Raw genomic sequence first — 20540 nt, 5'->3', positions numbered from 1 at the left:
TTATAGGGCCTTAGATTAAAACCAAAAAAGTTCTAGTTAAATCCTAATTAACTTAACGAAAATATGTTGTGCATTCTTGCAATTACGTATGCACAATTGTTAGGATTTTTTTTTACCTACAGTACAATAATATTGGTTTTATGGGGAATAAGTCCTAAATACTCCAGGAAGCAATAGGAACCATTTATTGTTGCTGGTATGCTGCCATTAGGACAGAATGTAAGACATTCTAAAATTCTTAACCTTATATGTTGTACTTTTCTAACAATTTTCTTTCTACCCCCCCACATCTGTTTGTTTGCAATTAATGTAAGTTTTGTGAAAAAAAGAATAAAAGAGAATAAGCCCAACCTTTGGCACCATCAGTACACTGAGTCATTGACACAACAAGTGACCCATGGGCATATGGTAAAAACTGTCACCTAGCTGCAGTGCTTTTGGGTCAGTGCCCATTACTAATAGCTACCTCTCCTTAGTTACAACAATGAAGGTATCAATCCAAAGTAGCCAGTGTTTAACCAAGCTTTCCTTTTTCTCAGATATATCTTATTTATTTTTAAAAGAAAATTACTACTCTTAGAAATTTATTTGTATATGTATTTAAGCATTTTTCTCATTTATAAGACTTTTAATCACCAACCATGTTATTATCAAGTTCCTTATGTATTACCTAATACAAATTAATATAAGCATGTATGACCCATAAGGCAAAAAAACAAAAACAAAAAACAAATAAAAAAACCCCCAAACAACAACAATAAAAAACCTTATGAAGAAGAATCCCCATGTAATCCCTGTCAGAACTAAAACCTATACTTTAAGAACCATAAGAACTAAAACCAGATATTTTATTCACAGAGCCCCCTTGTTCTCTGTTCCACATGGTTATTTTTGTTTAAGCACTAGTCCCTCAAGGCATCACTGCAATATTTGCTTAACTGAAACAGACATATTTATATAATAACAGCTGATTTTCATATTAGTCTTCACAAACAATCTCAGGATTCTGGGAATTACTCTCTGCTTTGAAGCATTTTCAAGTAGGGGACATTTTCTTCAAAACTTTTATATTTTCTTCACTATTAATAGCAGTGAAAACTACTTCTGAGCTGGGGATGTAGCTCAGTGAAGAGCACCTGTCTAGTGAGCACAGGTGATACCCAGCACTGCAACGAAATAAAAAAGAAGTGGACATTATCTAAGGTCCGCTTCATAAGGCTGTAAACTTCCTGAGGACAGGTCCTGTCTCAGTTACCAATGATTCCCTGATATCCAGCAGAAGGCCCAGCAAAGCATCAGTTCTATTTCTTGAATGACTAAATTTGTGTCTCACGGGTTATTATACTAGCTTATATAATCAATTTTTCTTATGACTGAATAAGACAGTGTTAATAGAGATATTTCTCATTTTAGAACAAGATCTTAAAAATGTATTCTAATATTTCATATTGAAAATGTGAAATAAGAAATAAAACAAGGTCCAGAAAGGTTTACAGCTTCATGAAACTCAAAGGGTCTATGTATACCCATCTACTTTCACCCAGCCCAGTGCTCTCTGAACCACACTCCACACACTGGTCCTCCTGTAGGACTCTGTAAAATCAAAATTTAAATTAACTGGCTTTTTGAAACCAATGTATTTTCAAGTTCATTAAGAAAAACTAATAAAAAAAAAAAACTTGTTTGTAAAAGATTTTTTTATTGTATCCGTGCCACACATAGTGAAAAATAACACTCCTATAAAAAAAGAATGCTACCTTTTCCACAACATTTTATTTTAAATAAAACTTCAAGTACTCTTACATAAGTACAAAAAAAAAATTCTGATCTATTTGCCTCCAACAGGCCACCACAACACACAGTAGATAAAACACAGTGGTTACAAATGTCTTTTTAATTTATTTCTGAGGCAAGGCAAATGGGAGGGAAATGTTTCTATGAAAAAATACTGTGTGTGTAGGAAATTGTCACGATTTTATTCCACATGGATACAAATGATTATACTTTAATTTAGGCCCTGGTGGCTTAAAATTATATAACAAAATAGAAAAATGGAAAACTAATATCCCCTACACCCTGTTTCAAAGGCAGGCACTACCAAGATTAGGGAGACGCCACAGTGTTGGTAGAGGATAATTACTGTACAAGCTGTGTAGCTATCATCACCTTCAGACTAAAATAAGATGCTACAGTCCTTCTAAGGCATAAACAATAATGTCTGCAAACAATATATACACATAATACATATTTAAAACAAGACTTAATATAAACAATAATGAACAGTATATACATGTCAATCTTTTTCACTGTCTTGAAATACAATTTAACTACACAAGTGATGCAGCAACATATATATATATATATGTATATATATATAAATGTACTTGTAACTCTACAGTAAAGTTTATTTTTGGTGCTTTTATAGCACATCAGTGTAAACAGTTTAACTTGGCTTTGTTTTATATTTTAAAACATTCCTTGTTGTATTTTCAAGATTTAAAGCAATTTTCTAGTTCTTCCTTTTCACAGAAAACGAAGATTCTGGATGTGGTTTAATCATAAATAATTCATAAAATTAAATACATTCACTAAAAAATAAACTACAAAGTAAAAAAATGAAAAATAGATATTTATTGAGAGGGAAAGGAGAACCATTTCCCACATTAGAGCTCTGGTGTTGAATATTCAGTGCGATTTGATATATTTTAATTGCTATTGCACTATAACACCCTTTCCTTTGAAAATTCTTTGGGTGTGCTTCCCTGTTCTACCTAAATTAGCTGATAAATCACACAAACCAATAACCAAGGGTTTTGGTTGTCATAGGAGTGAAGCCTTTAAAAATGGTATATCTTCTGATATTTTCTGATACTTATTTTAAGGAAAAAAAGTCATTTTGCATGTGCCTTGCACATTTATGTAAATACAGTTCACATTGCTGGTCTCATTTGTCTTTGTTTAAAAGGAAAAAAAAAAATAAAGAGAGTATTATAACTTCAGCTCACTTTGAAAGTATCTGTCCATTTTTTTTCAAAATATTTCCTCATATTGTGGCCAGCTCTGCCTATATCAGAATCATCTTCATTAAATGTTTCACAGTTGTCAAAAACAAGCCTGACATCTACAGCAAAGGTTTCAAGGTTTGGATACCTGTAAGGAAACACATAATTAGAGACTGGTTTCATTGGTTTTGTTCTGTAAGCAAATGAAATGTTTAAAAAAATATGTAAAACAAGAAAACTTAAAGGAAAAAGGCAGTTTAGTATAACTATTTAAACTGATACAAAAATATGTAAACACTCTTATGAATGTAACATTTAAAAATGTCATGTGTTCTAAACTATACCTGTTTATATACAGATTAAATGGAAAAAAAACCCCAGATTTCCCTTAAGATCAAGATATTTTTCAATTAACTGGTAATTCCCCTACATCCCATTTCCTGTTTGACTTGTGGTCACAATTCTGTTACAGAACTCCTCCTACCTGACTAGTTTATTGATTCCTTTGACCAACAGTATTCACTTGTGTATTCTGTTATCCACATTCAAATGGGTTCAGCTGCAGTGAAAAATTATGTAAATGCTTCTTATGCTGTACAATTCTAGGATGTGCTACTTTGGGCTAAATCTTCCCCATTTCTCTTCTATTTTCAAATATGATCTTTTGCTCAAGCACTGGAGCACCCCACTCCTACTACCATCCAGTGATGGAAGTGAAACTACCACCCAGTTTCACTTTCTGTGGTTTCAGTTAGCCATGGTCAAAAGTGTTAAACATTAAATGGTAAATTCCAGAGGGAGAGAAAGAGCAAGTGTACGTTAACATAACTTCCATTATAGAATATTGTTAAAATTGTTCTATTATTATTGCTGTTGATTTCTTAGTGTCTAATTTATATAAGTTAAATTTTATCATGAGATGTATGTATAAGAAAAAGCATAGTATTATCCATGGTTTGCCCAGACATGGAAGGGGAGAATACTGTATGATGAACCAAAACAAGCAAAAACAAAAACAAAAAAACCACCCAAAGAAAAACCCCAAATCCATGTGCTCTCTCTTTACCAGAGGTAATATTATGAACGACTGCTCTCTAATAAGACAAAGAGATACTATGACTTCAGGGCTTTTCTAGTGGGATAAGCTCAATTCTCTTTCTCTGCAAGAATATTGAGATGAGAACAGAAAAATAAATGTATCTGCCTAAACTTATTAGTGAGAAATAAGTAGTCACTTGTATCCATCTCTGGCCAATTCAATACATTTTGGAAGAAGGCTTTTGGAAATTTAAATGTTATATTAATTATAATCTACAACAAGCTGGATACTAAAACAATTTAACCATTATAAATACCCTATGAGCCACTAAAGCTATGAGGTCATGTAAAAGTGGCTTTCTGTTTCTTTCATAAAATACCTTGTACAACATTTCACTCCCTCTTTCTAATATGTTCCATACTGAAAGAAATAAAATTTATTTATCTCTGATATGCTAAAGAAGACTAAAGTCAGCCCTTATGTAACTTCTTTCATTTTCTTCTTTTTCTGGGCATTATTTACTTTTTTAAAACTTGAGGTAAAGAAATTTATACAACACCAAGTAAGTCATTTTGAAGTGGATAACTCAGTGGTATTTAATAGTTATGACACTATGCTACCATCACTTCTGTTTCCAAAACAATATCATCATTACAGAAGGAAAAATTATACCAATAAGCAGTTATGCTCTGTTGCTCCTTCCCCTAGTCCTTGGCAAGCACCAGTCTTGCTGTCTCTATAGATTTACCTATTTTGGATATTTTATGTAATACAATGTGTGGAATTTTTTTATACAATGTGTGGAAATGACTTTTATAAAATATTTTAAAGTTACTTTGAGGAATATTACTCTCCTTTACACTCTTTCTTATGTAAGAAAAGGTTAATAATTAATGTAAAGGAGACCAGAATCCAGTAGAGAATTATAGGTGAGATTCTATTTTAAAAAGAAAAGAGTGCAACACTCTATTTGTACCTTTCCTTTAGAAAAGGATGGGAAAGCTAACAGAACCCAGAAAAATTCATTAGAGCAGATATTTCCTTCCCTGTGTTCTATGAACTGTCTAAAAGTTTGAAATAGTTTTGTGAATTTTGATTCCAACTCATTACTTTGGGTTTAATCGAACAACATGAAGTTAGGAGAGCCTGAATCCACAGAATTTCACCTCTCACACAGCTGTCATCACAAATAGGATCATACTTCTGACATTTACCAGGACTCATTCTCAAAAGCCAGTTTGATTTTATAGCCTTTTTGGTTATTTTGTGTCAATTTCTAAGCCTGTTTGTTTTGGATATTTTGAGTTTTAGGCTGATCTTCCATCCAGGAATTGGAAGATCATGAATCAAGAGTTAATCACTTATTAAGTTTTCACATGTAGATCTCCAGCCTGGCTGTATTAATTATAAATTCCATTGTGCTACTGAAGTGAAGACTTATCTGACTTTTTGGCAGACAGAACAAGCCATCTCTAGACAACAGTTTCTGCTGTTTGGTTCATCTTAAAACCAACAATTTAATGATTTTCAATGTTTCCTGTGTTTGGGAATATCCCTTCTGTAATTTTTTAAAAAAGTAAAACAAAACAAATATAATTCTTTGAAAGACAGTTATTTTGTCCTCAAAATAAACTGCTACAGTCATTTGTTCAATCCAGCAAATCACTTGATGTGAGAGGGATATTGAACATCTTAAATTCTACTCAATTCTTCTAAGTGGAATATAAATCCACAAGCACAGTGATATTCACCAAAAGAATGTTATGGAAAAACTATACCACATATAGTATAGAAAAAACAAAATAATATAATTGATATATATATATATATATATATGGTTATTTTTTCAATGTATATTTCCTTATTTCTACATATTTTTTTCTGACTTCACCTGAAGTAATGGGCATAGTCTACATTAAGCTAATCTGGTATGTAGGAATAAAGAAAGCAAGAGGAAAATAGGCCAAAGATTACAGCTCTGGGGATCCTGGCCATTCTCACATGGAATGTCTTTGTTTTGCAAGTGAACATCCTCATTTTTGTGGCTCCAAAGTGGGACACTGTCCTGAACCATCTAAATTACACTAATTAAGTGGTAACTCTCTGGCACAATTTTGAGATGGTCTGACAAAGATCATTAACTAAGGCTAGGAAGTCACTTTATTTTTGGGATAGAATGAAAGCAGAACATAAAATAAAGGAGAAGATTTTCTTATATATCCATATATGGATTTTCAATATTCTCCAACAACTTATAACACTTTTAATTTTTAAAATTGCCAATGATCTCTTTCTATATGGCAATAATATGAAATATTAATTTTGTTAAATCCACATGAGATGGTGATAATATTCTATTAATGTACAATACAAACTATAGTTTATATGTTACTTTGAAAGGTTCCTCTGACCTTTTTCCTTCCCCCCTAGTCTGGTTTGTTGTCAAAAAATGGGTTTATCACAGTGTTTTTATTCCTTAAATAATTTTAATTGACTTGTTTTTCATATCTAACTACCCTAGCCAAACATAAGTCCCTCTAAAAGTGGGACTTGTATGTTTGCTATTAAGTAAAATGTCTTTGACTCTCTAGGAAAATGTACAGCACATATTGGGAATTTGATAAATATTTATTGAACTGAAATGATTTACTTACTGTCCGTTACTCAGTTTCTCTCTAATTGTGGAAAAGTCCATAGGTTTCTTAATAACTTTCTTATAACCAGGTACAAGTTTCAAGTTTACAGGAAGTAGGAAAGGCCAAGCATCCTCATGAGTTTCCATTTCAGTCAGGATCATGCTAAAGAAAATGATATTTGCAATCAGTATCTATACTTTAGAATTATGTTTTTATTATCATTATTTTTGGTACTAGGGATTTAACCCACTTAACCACTGAGCCACATCCTAGCCCTTTTTTGTATTTTATTTAGAGACAGGGTCTTGCTGAGTTGCTTAGGGCCTCGATAAGTTGATGAGGCTGGCTTTGGACCCGAAATCCTCTTGCCTCAGCTTCCCGAGCCACTGGGATTATAGGGGTGTGCCATCACACCCAGTAGTCTCTTTCTGTTCTCTTTTAAAAGTAATAAGTCAATGCAAATATATTAAAAAAGATAATGTAGCCTTACACTTATATTATACATTTATCTTCAATGTGGTAAAAATGTTTCTAAAACAAATAAAATGGGATGTTACATAATACATGAAAATTGAAATAATACCTGCAAAGAGCTAGGTCCTTAGAATCATCTCTTTTGGGTTTCTTAACAGAAGAAAAACTTTCTTGTTTTAATAAATTAATAGAAGTATTTTCCTCCATTTTTCTTTTTTTGAGGTCTTTGTTTCCTCTTTTTAGTGAACTACTTGTAGATGCAGAGTCTTCATCTTCAGTATCCCCTGTTAAAGTTACTTTCTTGCCTTTCTTCGATTCATTAGACTTTTTTCCTTTGACGTTAAGTTTTTTGATTTTTATAGTTTGACCACTTGCCTAGAATTTTTAAAAAGTAAATGAAGTGTAAAAAATTGTTAATAGACCTTCTATATTAATAAGTATTAATCCTGATCTAAAGGTTATTTCTATTATTTTCAAGAGAGATCTGTGAATTTCTCCCATAATATAAAACCTTATTAATAAAGCATAAAAACCCTATTTATCTGAAGAATTCTTAAAATTAGAATAGAACTTATCACAAGTATCCTTTTAGACTAGGTCACTAACTGAAAGGGATTTACAGATAAAAAAAGGACTCTTTTAACAATACAACTGTTCTTAGACACAGGTCCCTCCTTCCCTTTCTTGCTAGAGCCAAAATTCAAAGAGGAACTTCAATAGGTCTTAGGAAAAACCTATCAGATTAAGTGTTCAAAGGTGCATATCTGTTATATTTGTATATTTATGTAGTAGAAGTTATGAAATGATGGCTCAAACTGAAACAGCCCACAACATATGCTATTTGGCTTATAGAATGCTTGTAAGAATTCTGAATTTGTTTCCAACATTAAATTTGGGAGGACATACATAAAAATCTTGACATCTCCTGAATTATGAGAAGATCCTATAAGACTGCGCTCACGTTTCTACATGATAAAAAATGGTGGGATTGAGTGAATACTATTACATTTAAATGGGAACATGACTTTGTCACAGTGCCCACACTAAGGGTCCAAAAAACTCTTCTGCTATTTACTTGGTTTTTGAAGGCACTATAGTTTGAAACTTCTAGTATGTGAGTCTGTGTGTGTGTATACACACATCCTTTGATTCCATGATCCTGTGATCACATTTATACATAAATAAATATATACACAGAGTATAAAAATAGCTAACCCTGTTTTAGGCAGAAATAACCATTTGAGGGCAAGATGTACAGTATGACTATTTGCACTTAACTATGAATTAAATGGAAAGATATTTTTAAAATGTAACTTTTCCTCACACATCAAAAACAGATGATCAGAATCCTGTTTTTTTTTTGTCGCAAGAAATATAATGTATAGTTTACTGCATTTAAAAAACAAAAACAAGAACAAAAGCAAAAGTCTAGAAAGCTGCATTCACACCAAAAGACTTGGATGAGATAATATGCCTACTAATAATGTAACACCACTCTAAATGATAGCCAGAACTGTAATTTAAGAAATTTTATTAGAAAAAAACCCTCCAACAGCCTACTAAGTGATACCAACAAGACTTAAAAACATTTACCTTTAATACATAAAATATTGAGTAGATTTTCTATAACTTGCAGTTATGAATCTAAAAGTCATTTATGTACAGCCAGTGAAGATTACTGTTGAACTACATTTAATTATATATGACAAAAATGATCAAGTAATAAGAAGTCAACAAACAACTACTATTGAATAACATGCCACTTAGGCACTTATAAAACATGGTCTAAAATATAATAAAATTTTACTATAAACACTTTACAGAACTCTACATTTATTAAAAAAACAAACTTTCCTACACATGATCTTATTTTATCCTCACAAATTCCTACAAAGAAGATATAATCTCATTTTACAGATGATAGCCCCAAGTTGAGATCAGATCAAGCAGGTGGGAAAAAAAATCAGCAAATATTGAGAAGGAACAAAAGGAGGAATAAAACCTGGCAAGTATGGAATCTGAGAAGTTAAGTGAAAAACAGTGTTTCAAAAGAATGAAGGACTGTTCAATTGTATTCACATGTAACTGACAGGTCAAATAAGCTAAGCACTGATCAAATTTGTGACCATGATAAGAGCTATTTTTGAGAAGCTGTGGAATTGACTAGAATAAGTTCAAGAGTGAACTGGGGTTAGAAATTGGGGCATTGTTCCTTGGCCTTTTGGCTAAGATGAAGTGTAGAGAATCAGGACAGAAAACTTTCCAAGAAATTTTCTGTGTAAAGGGAATGAGAGAGACAAGGGAAGTGGATCAAGGGAGAAGTGAAAGCAGAAGGTTTTTCTTAAGATGAGAGAAAAAGTAGGATTGTCAATAGATAGGTGAGATGAAGGAGGTGGAGAGGAGAAACTAAAGATGTAAAGGGAGAACTGCTGGAGTAATGTTCCTAAGGAGGTAAGAGGGATGGCCCCTGAGGCATGAGTAAGGAAACTGGCTCAGTTAGGAGCACCATAAGCTGAGGGCAACAGTAGAGAAGGTAAGGATATGAGCCCTGATGCTGAAGGATGATACATGTGGTTTTCTTCCAAAGGCTTCCATTTTCTCAGTGGAATGAGAAATAAGGTCATTATCTCAGAATGGATGGAGGGAACAAAACTGGAAATAAATCATCAGACATTATTAAAGGCCTGATTAGCACCTTGTATTTAAAGGGCTGCATTTTGTATTTCAGGCAAAAACGTGTACTAATGTTCATATCAGCATTTTGCTTATAACTAATAGGTGCTAGAAAAGACAGAGTTGGATTAACTAGAATAATAGTTTATTTCATAAAGTGAGAGAGAAGCAAACAGTAAATTCAGATTTATAATAAAATATGTAGGATTATGAGAATGGAATATTGACATAAGTCAGATTAGGTGGAAAGAGAGGACATGAAGGGAGAAGAGAGTGAAAAGGTCTTAAGATAAATATATTGAAGGTTCAAGTGAGATCAAAGGATTACTGGAGGACTAGAGGGAGTGAACTGGAAAGAAAGGTACAATAGACAAATGGAAATTTGGACTTCAGTCTTTGGAGAGGCAGTAGTCAATAAACTTGGGGAACAGTGACTGGGGGATAGAGAACACCTAACAAAAAGTCTGACCTTGAATATATGTTGATCCATAAAATTTCATACTCCTTTACCTTTTAATTACCAAACCCATTTCTTTCTCTTTTATTGTATTGCTTCTCTCTTAATTGGTGTGAGAGTTCACAGGTTTCTATTTCAAATGTGATTAGAAAATTATGTTAAACACAGATGCTTATTACCATAAGATCTAGCAATTCTACTTTTAGGTTTATACCCAAAAGAACCAAAAACACATATTCAAGCAAAATCTTGCATGTGAATGTTCAAAGCAGACTATTCTTAGCAGCCATAAGGTGGAGACCACCATCAGCTGATGAATGGATAAACAAAATGTAGTAAAACTATACAATGGAATAATATTTATGTCTAAAAAGGAAGTAAGTAATCGATGAACTTTAAAAAAACATGTGGTAAGTGAAAGAAGCCAAACACTAAAGGCCGTATATTGTATGATTAAATTTATATGTAATGACCAGAATAGATAAATCCATAAGAAATAGGTTAGGGATTACCAAATACTAGGGGTAGAGAGGTACGGGAAGTTCCTGTTAACGGGTACAAAGGGTTCTTTCTGGGGTTATGAAAATATTCTGAATTAGTGGTGGCATTTGTACAACTTTGTGAGTACAATAAAAACCACTGAATTGTTAAGATGGTGAATTTATGGTATGTGAATTATACCTCACAAAAGAAACTGCCATAAAAGTCTGCATTTTGATCTTGTTATTAAGAAGTTTAGTTCTACATCAGTCTTACCTTAGCAATGCAAGCTGGACAGAACCAGTCCCCATCTGGTATAGTTGTAATCTTGGGTCTATGGCAGTAGGTATGACAGCCTTTGTCACAGCCATCACAAAGGAGAAGTAGTTCTTCATTATCTCCTTTTCGACATATTTGGCAGTACTATAATATATGAAAAATTATTTAGAATTAACCCTCTGCTATGAATAATAGTTACTGGGATGTTATATACACCATAATTTCTCATTTATATTAGTAGTGAACATTCCGCTTGCTAACAAATAAACAATAGCCATACACATCTATGTATCTCTCGTTACACAGATATGAACCACATGACAGGGTGAGCAGTTCTATTGGGATCAATGCACATTTCAGGTACACTGCAAAGAACAAAGCTAGAAGTTGAATGCCTGCACACACTTCAGAAGCATGTATACATTAACATATGAAATATTAACATGACATTAGAGCACATAAAGCAATGAATAGCTTTAATACATGGTGTTTTTAAAATGTATTTCATTTTTTGCTTATCTTAGCATCCTCATGATATTCTGAGAAAGAAATAAGAGTTAATTTTGAAGATCAAGATTAAGAAACTTGTATTAGTATATAATTATATATAATAATAAAAGATATCCCTAGGCTTTGACTAAATTATCCACCTATGTCTTGTGATTCACTAAAAAATGTGCCCAAACCAGGAAAGTTGGAAAATTGACTGAAATCAAACATATGCCACAGGAGTAGAAAATTAATTTTATAAAATGATTTCAAAAGAAAATATAGATAGAATATATTAAAGAATTTAAGAGGTCATGATTTGTTTTTTAGAACCCACAATATAATCATTTCTTCTTTATTGAAAAAATCTTTTATTACTAAGAGATGCATACATATTTTGTATAGCAAGTTTCACAAAGGAAAAGAAGAAAAGTTAGTCAAGTAAAAACAAAAAAATAGTAAGCACTAAATTTTTTTTGATGTTTACTTCAAATTCCAGTCATAGTTGAAAGTGTCCTGCAATTAATATTTTAAAAAATGAAAACATTTAAGCTGAATTTCATTTATACTAATTTAAAGTTAACTATTTATATAACCTTAAACTTGGTTTGTTTCCTTATTAATTGTTTAATTATTATTTATTATTATATCTGTCTTGGAAAGTCCAAAATAGTCAATATGTATAACAATGATAGCTTAAGAACCTTATCAAAATACATACTATTCACGCTAACAAATATCTATCCAATACATCTAATGTATATGTAATATTAAAATTAGCAGCAAAAGCAGTTGAGTTTCATATTTCAATAAGTATCTTTTTTAATATTTATTTTTAGGTAGACACAATATCTTTATTTTATTTTTTTAGAGGTGCTGAGAATTAAACCCAGTGCCTCACCATGCTAGGCGAGTGCGCTACCACTTGAGCCACATCCCCAGCCCAATAAGTATCTTTTTTATGAACTTCCTAATACTATTATCACTAAATACTATAAGATGGGGTTAGTTATTTGCAAAATAAGTTACATCTTTAAAACATCTATTGTAGAAACAGAAACATCATTGAGAAATTCAGAAGATTATATTTAAATCCCTATAATAATATTAAAAAATCAGATTTCATGATGATGCGTCAATTCTGCTTTCTACAATAGATAACTAAAAATATTGTAAAGTCTGTTTTACCTCTCATGTTTGTGATTTAAAATTAATTTTGATACATTTAAAGAAAAGAGTGAGTGCTGGGGTTGTAGCTCAGTGGCAGAGTGCTTGCCTAGCTGTATGAGGCACTGGGTTCAATCCTTAGCACCACATAGAAAAATAAGCATTTAAAATAAAGTTTTGAAAAATCAGTAACAACTCACAATGTTAGAGGAAAAAATATATTAATATTTGGTTTGAATACCTGTTATTAAGAGTTAAAAATAGTGGATGTTGCCTATTATTTAACATCAACAATAGCATATTGGGGGCAGAGAATTATCTGGCAGCAAATTGACAGCTCCTTCTTTCCTGGTAAGCTAGGTCTCTGGCCAAGAGAGCATTTCTAAAGGTACTGAACACATCAACATGTTACTTGAATTTATTATAAGAACTATTATAGGCACTGTTACCTCTTTAATTTAAGGTTATATAGTACTTATTAATTTTTTTCTTTTGTACTGGGGATTGAACCCAGGGAGGCTCTACCACTGAGATACATCCCCCATCTTTTTATTTATTTTTTTATTGTGAGGGTCTTACTGAGCTGCTAATGCTAGCCTCAAACTTGCCATCTTCCTGCTTTGGCCTCCCAAGTAGCTGGGGTTACAGGTATGCACTACTGCAACTGGCTTGTTAATCTTTGAATACAAAATTCTCACCTTCTTTTAAAAGCAGTTCCATAGCAAATAATGTTTTTAATCTATCTATCTATCCATCCATCCATCCATCCATCCTTTCTTCCTTCCTTCCTTCCATCCATCCGTCCATCCATCCATCCATCCATCCTATGTATCTTTTTGCAATGCTGGGGAGTCAAACCCAAGACCTTGTTTAGGCAAGTGTTATTCCACTGAGCTGCAGCACCAGCTTGCAAATAAAGTATTATTAGACATTTTTTCCAAATTGAAGATTATGAGAAGTAGAATTAAATGATGATAAAAGCATGTTAATAACATAGGTAAGGTTAATGAATTTGTGAAAATGGAAGGAATGCTTTAGATTGTAGAAAGTAAATAATATAAGAACAGATTTTATTTGTTTAGGTTTACAGCAAAATTCACCATATCATGATTATTATTTTGGTGTGTATAGAAAAAAAAATCTACAAATTTCATTTTGATGTAAAACTCAATCTTTTTTGATAATTATCACCTATATTTCAGCAAATACATTTGTCCAACGTGACTTTAAAACTCATTTTAATAATAATTTTTAGAAGAAAAAATATTTTTACCCAGTATAAATGCTGTCAGATGAACTGAACAATATCTTAAAATTTATAGTGTATTCAAATTTGGTTGAGAAAGACCTAAATTTGAGCATATTTTATAAATTCCATCTACATGTTAGGAAGTTAGGAAGAAGTAAAAAAGAAAAAGAAAAACCACACATAGAAGAAAAATGTATCTGTATAAAATGTATTAGGTCTTGAGTAAGTCTAAGCATAGAGCTAAAAATGAATGAAAGAAAGATAAATTATTTAAGGATCTTTCCTTTGTGGAATGACTGTTTAAGTAAAGGAATTTTCCTTTCAACCATTCATGAAAACAAATTTCAAATGTTTAAATTTTAAAGCAAGTTCAAAAGTAAATGTTAAAGTGATTTATAAAAGTCTACATTTATTGGATAATTCTGTATATGATATAGGAAGTAGATAAGAGGGACACTTATACATGGTTAAAAATAAGTCTCACTCCAGAATATAAATCTTTTGAATACACAGCATTTTGGAGCCTGGGACAAAGTAGAGGCTTACTATAGGACAATAATTAATTGGGCTAATAATAACTAATTGAACTTGTACATAGAAAGTGAAAAACCAGTTTTAATCACTCTAGGAAAGACTAAAGGATCTACTCTCCATATAACTATATTAGATGCAAACACATAACTGAAATTAGAGCTGTGTTCATTTTGGATTTATTTATCTGAGGACTTTTTAGCATTAAAGATATGAAAACTGATAGAAAAATAAAACATTTTAGGAATGCAGTAGTTATAGGTAATGTTAGCAACTGGAATGTTGACAAGAGTGAAAGGACCTTCAAAATTATTTAGATAACAACTGAGTGATACCAGCAGAATGTAGAAAACAACTTAAGTTAGAATTATAAACAACATCAAAAGGAGGCAGAAGCAAGATTTAAAAAAATCAAAGGTACCAAATTTAGTAGGTTCCTTCAAAAACTCAAGGAGGAAATTATTAGATTTTTATATGATATTTAAGAATTAGACAAACTCTCTAGTACAGCATAAATTACTATGACAGTAGCTACTATAAAATTAAGATCTGGAGGTTGGAAAAAAACAGGACAAAGTAAATTAGTTATAGTATTTCTTAAAATAAAAACACTTACAACTTTCATAATTGATTTTTCCCATGCTATTGATTTCTGTAATTGCTGAATGCACAGTGCTACCTGTGCAGCACTGCGAGCTTCTGATAATGCCCTTCTCCATACCCTGAGCCCTGGAGCAATATCCTCTTCAATTCTGCATTGAAATATAGAAAAATTAAGTAGGTCATATCCACATTTATGATCACTGAATGTGAAACAATCATCACACTGAAAGCCAAGCAATGACAAAAAACATGTAACAGCCAATAAGTATAAAGTTTAAGCAACTAAATTTGATGTAGTGCACAGACTGTGGCTACGTGCCTTAAAGCTTAGTCACAACCAGGTAAATGTAAGATCACTTTGCAGGATTATCAATGCACATAACAAAAAAAAAATGTTTTTACAAAGCACCATGCAAATAGCATGATCCATATGGACCACAGACATACAAGAAGATACATAGATAACAGGCAATAGAAAATAGGCTCCATTTAGCAAAGAAGCACAATAATTTTTCAAGTTAATCTCAATAACCTACCCGTCACCATCACCACTAATGGATGGTGCAGGAGCAGGGACAGTAACTGTGCCCACATTATCCAGTTTGATCTGAATGGTGGTACTTAAGGGGCTCTTCAGATACCTTCTTTCAATGTTCCGCTCCAAATCAGCCAGCCTGGTTACAGCTATATCTAGGGGGTTGTCACTCTTCCGTTCTAGTGCATTTACACTGTTTTCTTCTTCTCCAGTAAGTTCTCCATCATGCTCCTTGCACAATTTAGTAAATGATTTATGTTCAAAATATACCAAGTCCTCCCTTTCTGATGCAGGCTCTGGACACATCCAACCCTACATATCAAGAAAATAATGTCATTATGGTTTCTTCTTAAAAATGCCTGATGGGTGAATTACCTTTATTAAAAATACAGCAGCAGACACCAGCAGATATCAAGGATCTTTACTAAAAGTTTTTAACCTCAGGTTTCCTAATGCTAGGTTAAAACAAGAACAAAAAAATTTAAAAAACTAAAAGAAAAGAAAAAAGGACAAGAAAAAAGAAAAATTGAAAAAGAAAATTTATCTACTTTTGATATTATGAAAGATATAATAAAGTTCAGCAAAGTATTCCAAAAGATTTTAGACAAATATGCTTATTAATTTCATGGGCCTACTTAGATGGAAATGTCTCAGTGGTCTGTGAACTTTGCTTTCTGTTTTCCTACTATCCCCTACTCTTCTATGCAGGTCCTTATACTCACCATTTTCCTTTAGTTGCAGGGGCTTTGCATAAACCTTTGTCATTATAGCTTTACCCTGTTTTTTTTTTTTTCACCTAGTTTTTAATGTTCTCATCCGCAGCTTTCAAAAATTTGCTTTAACATGAAAATCCTGTGAGGGGAATTCTTCCCTGACATCCTTCTGGAAGTAAGACCCCATTACATGCTCACATAGGACCATACGATGCTCCTTAGTCTCCTCAGGTCAATTTTATAGTAGCATTACTATTGAATAATTTCTTTCTACCTTAAAATTCCCGAAGGCAGGGACTATGCCTGTTTTTATTCATTTATCTCTAGTATAGTGAAGGCAAATAAAACATAGATATTGATTGAATAAATGAATACTCTTATAACTTAGTTTACTTACATTGATCTTCTGAATCAAAATCTCAAAGATTCCCCACTTTTTAACAAAGTCTCAGATCTTTTTTTTAAAAAATATTTTTAGTTGTAAATGGACACATTACATTTATTTTTATGTGGTGCTGAGGATTGAACCCAGTGCCTCACATGTGCTAGACAAGTGCTCTACCACTGAGCTGAAACCCCAGCCCCAAAGTCTCAAATCTTATCAGGGCATTGAAGTACCTCAATCTACCTCCCCCGCCCCCCCCCATTCACACATCCTGTGCTGCAGTCAAATTTCATGATTCCTTGCTTCACAAACATGATACATTTCCTGATGCTGGTGCTCTCTCATGCTGGTTCCATTTCTTAGTACATATTCTCCAGTCTCTGACAAAACCTTAACTCAATTTCTACATGAAATCTTCCCTGAACTGTTTCCATATCTCCATCAGAAGTCTTTATTTTTTAAATTCAGGCATTACTCTGTACTTCTCTATGATTAAAAATTAATAATAGATTCTGCAATATGTATACATATCTTACCTTCCTCTTAAATACAAGCTTTCTGAGGGTAAGAAATCCTCAGAAGTTAGGTAATGTTAACCCTAACCACATTTTATTCAGTTTTGTGTTGTCTTCTGTCTGATATGAAATTGATATTTAACAAATGCATATTAAATGAAAAACAGAAAAAAACTTTTAAATTAAATCTCTTTAGAGATAATTATTTTATCCTATATATTAGGATTAAGCCTCTCCCTTTTTCTCAATAGGATATTTATATTCAGAAAAGGATGGAGCCCAGGTGTGTCTCAGTGGTACAGTGCTCACCAAGGATGGAATTATGTATGATACATTAGGTATAGTTCATGCATTAGGTATAGTTCATGTCCAATGAACTTCCTTCCCACATTCTGAAAGAGATATGAAATTATTAAATAGAGAACACCATGCAAACATAGTATATCTTGATGTCTGCAAGGCAACTGACAAAAAAAAAAAAAAAAAGACTTAGCATTAGAAAAGCCTAGATGGTTGAAAACTATATCCAAAAAATTTGGTAATTAACAGACCTTGTCATTTCAGAAAAGGTCCTTAGTGCCACTTCCTAAAGGTTATACATTTGATTTCTCTTGTTTATGAATAACTTAGTTGGTTCCTATAGACCTTAAGGTAATGTGAAAGTATGCAGGAATTTTATTTATTTATTTATTTGTTCTTTTGTTATCAATGACAGTAGAATGTATTTTAACATAGCATACATACATGGAGTATAACTTCCCATTCTGTGGTTGTACATGATATGGAGTTACACTGGTCATGTATTCATATATGAACACAGTAAAGTTATATCTGATTCATTCTACTGTCTTTCCCATTCCTATTCCTCCTTCCTTCTTCCCCATCCCCCTACCCCAATCCTGTGAACCTCCACTCCTCCCTCCCTCCACCCCCAACCCATCTATTGTGAGACACATAAGCAGAAATTTTAATACTGTTAATGAATAAAAATATTCATATGCTAAAAAGTATACTCAAATGAAATCAATAAAAATATAATCATGATAAATTCAAATTGCAGCTTTGAAGTTTAAGCAACTAATCACAAAAATACCACATGTGACAGAAGTCACTGAAAAGTATTCTGAAAGAGGCTCAGAGGTTTTTGTTACAGTGCCTATTAAGTAAAGTATGATGTGGAGGCTAAAAGGGTGGTACAAATTCAGATAGCATTAATAGAAGTATAATGCCAGCTGAAGGAGAATAAAATTCCCATGCATGCATTTAGACATCTCTGCATACATTTATGAATACAATATTTTAAGATGGATATTGATACTGGTGCCATTCAAAAGAGAATAATGAACCTGGAAACTATTCCATAGGACTAATGACTGAAGGAATTAATTAGCTTATAAAAGAAATGACTTAAAAGAGACTAAAGGGTGGTCTTTAGAGGAATGGAAGTAATTAGACATTTTCTATACTCAACACAGAACTAGGACTAGGACTCACAGATATTTCTACAATATAAAATATTAAATTATTAAAAATATTTGTAGAAATGAATGCACCTAAGTAGACCAAGGCCACTTGCTTAACCACCTGTGCCACTGCAATGACTAGTTCCCCAGGCTAAACATATAACTATTTTTTTGCAAAGCGGGTGGGGGGTTACTGGGGATTAAACTCAGGGGCACTCAGCATTCGACCACTAAGCCACATCCCCAGCCCGATTTTGTATTTTATTTAGAGATAGGGTTTCACTGAGTTGCTTAGCGCCTCACTTTTGCTGAGGCTGGCTTTGAACTCACAATCGTCCTGTCATAGCCTCCTGAGCTGCTGGGATTTCAGACATGTGTCACACACCTGGCTTTATATAACTAATTTTTAAGAAAAAAATTATGAAATCCTCTACAGATGTTAAAACAATGTTTTGTGGTTAACTTAATCACTTTCTTCATCACTTGTATTCTTAGACTTTTTAAGACTACTATAATTACAATTCAACTCTTAGAATAATACAAAATAATTCAGAAGTCCTTATTATTAGGATGTTAAGACATCTTACTTAAACAGCAAATCCCACTTAAGAACATTTAAGCAGCCAGCAATGTGAAGAAGTCCATGCACCAAAATCTGAGTATGTCATTAGGAAAATGTTTCAGGACTACCCTCTGACCAAACATAATTTTAAAAAGTTTAATGATATGCTTTCCCAACTGATGGTCAATTAGAATTGGCAAATTAGATGGAAAAAAAGCTGGAGGAAAATAGGAAACATTTTAACTAGCAAGTAGTAACTGACCACAAGAGAGAACAAAAACAGAGAAGCAGATATGATAGCTTAGAAAGTAAGGTCCTATACACCACATTTAGTTTAATGGCAAAACCTTTTCACCTTTCCTGAGGGAATTATTATCTAATAATTGGTCTTCATACTAATGATCCTGTCACTGAGATAATTTAAATTACACTAATTATTCTCAATTTAAGAAGGCAGTAAAATGTATAACCTAAGAGATCCAACAAACATGTTAAAAATTATGGCACTAAATGGAATAATTTTCATTTCTGCAGAAAATTAACTTTGAGGAAGAGTTCATTTGTTGAAGATGCCAGATGAATGAGGCATTTTTATATTGTGTTATAGTATCAGGAGGAGGAGACATATAGTTTGCTAGCATGATAATTTAAGCAAATGATAAATTTAGCTTCCCAACATTGATAACTATGTTTGTGGCAAGAAAGGGATACTTTTTTACCTCTTGAAAACTATATTTTTTGAAGGTTCTTAAAACTAATTATGAAACAAAATTTTAATTATTATGATAGTATTAGGCCACAAATTTCTCAATCTGAATAAAATATGAAATTAAGTCAAATCAGAGAGACTAAATTTTGTGAAACTGCAGATGACTCTGCTTTTCATGCTTATTCATTATCCATTTACTCGTACAGATAACAACACCTTATTATAATTCAAGTAACCTTTACATCCCTGTTTGCAAGACCAAAAATTCTTGCACAAAAGTAAAGCTTTCTTTCTGCCTAATCACTTCTGATCATGGCCTATGACATGGTAATAACCATTTTAAACTACACAGAGTAAAAGGCTGACATATAAGACATTTGTATCCTCATCCTATATGAAATACTACAGTAGGAATTTGATGAGATTTATTTTAGAACACTACATTTATCATGGGGAAAATGATGAATTTTGCTTGAGGTAAAGAACTCCATACCACAAATAATATCTGAATACCATTAAGGGGGTGACAAGATCTAGTAAAAAGCATGTAGGCTCTGGATTAAACAGATTTAGTTTGAA

The 20540-nt window shown here is 32.5% G+C and overlaps 1 protein-coding gene across 9 annotated transcripts in view; it reads right to left on the bottom strand.

Annotated features, from left to right (window-relative positions):
* Positions 1-1679: 1679 nt before the first annotated feature.
* Positions 1680-20540, bottom strand: part of Baz2b (bromodomain adjacent to zinc finger domain 2B) — a 264182-nt gene continuing 245321 nt past the window's right edge. For 7 of the 9 annotated variants that reach the window (XM_076865719.2, XM_076865722.2, XM_076865723.2 and 4 more), the window contains 6 exons: positions 15616-15926; positions 15093-15228; positions 11038-11184; positions 7261-7526; positions 6696-6839; positions 1680-3150 (listed from right to left, as the gene is read on the bottom strand). In XM_076865719.2, the coding sequence (XP_076721834.2) occupies positions 2997-3150; positions 6696-6839; positions 7261-7526; positions 11038-11184; positions 15093-15228; positions 15616-15926 (1158 nt within the window). In that variant the 3' untranslated portion in view covers positions 1680-2996. The remainder of the gene's footprint in view (positions 3151-6695; positions 6840-7260; positions 7527-11037; positions 11185-15092; positions 15229-15615; positions 15927-20540) is intronic. The other 2 variants (XM_076865724.2, XM_076865727.2) reach the window with 1 other exon arrangement.

The sequence above is a fragment of the Callospermophilus lateralis genome, chromosome 9 (assembly GCF_048772815.1).
Source record: "Callospermophilus lateralis isolate mCalLat2 chromosome 9, mCalLat2.hap1, whole genome shotgun sequence".
Classification (NCBI taxonomy): Eukaryota; Metazoa; Chordata; class Mammalia; order Rodentia; family Sciuridae; genus Callospermophilus; species Callospermophilus lateralis.
The sequence above is the reverse complement of the archived record's forward strand: the minus strand, read 5'-3'. Positions and strand labels throughout refer to the sequence as shown.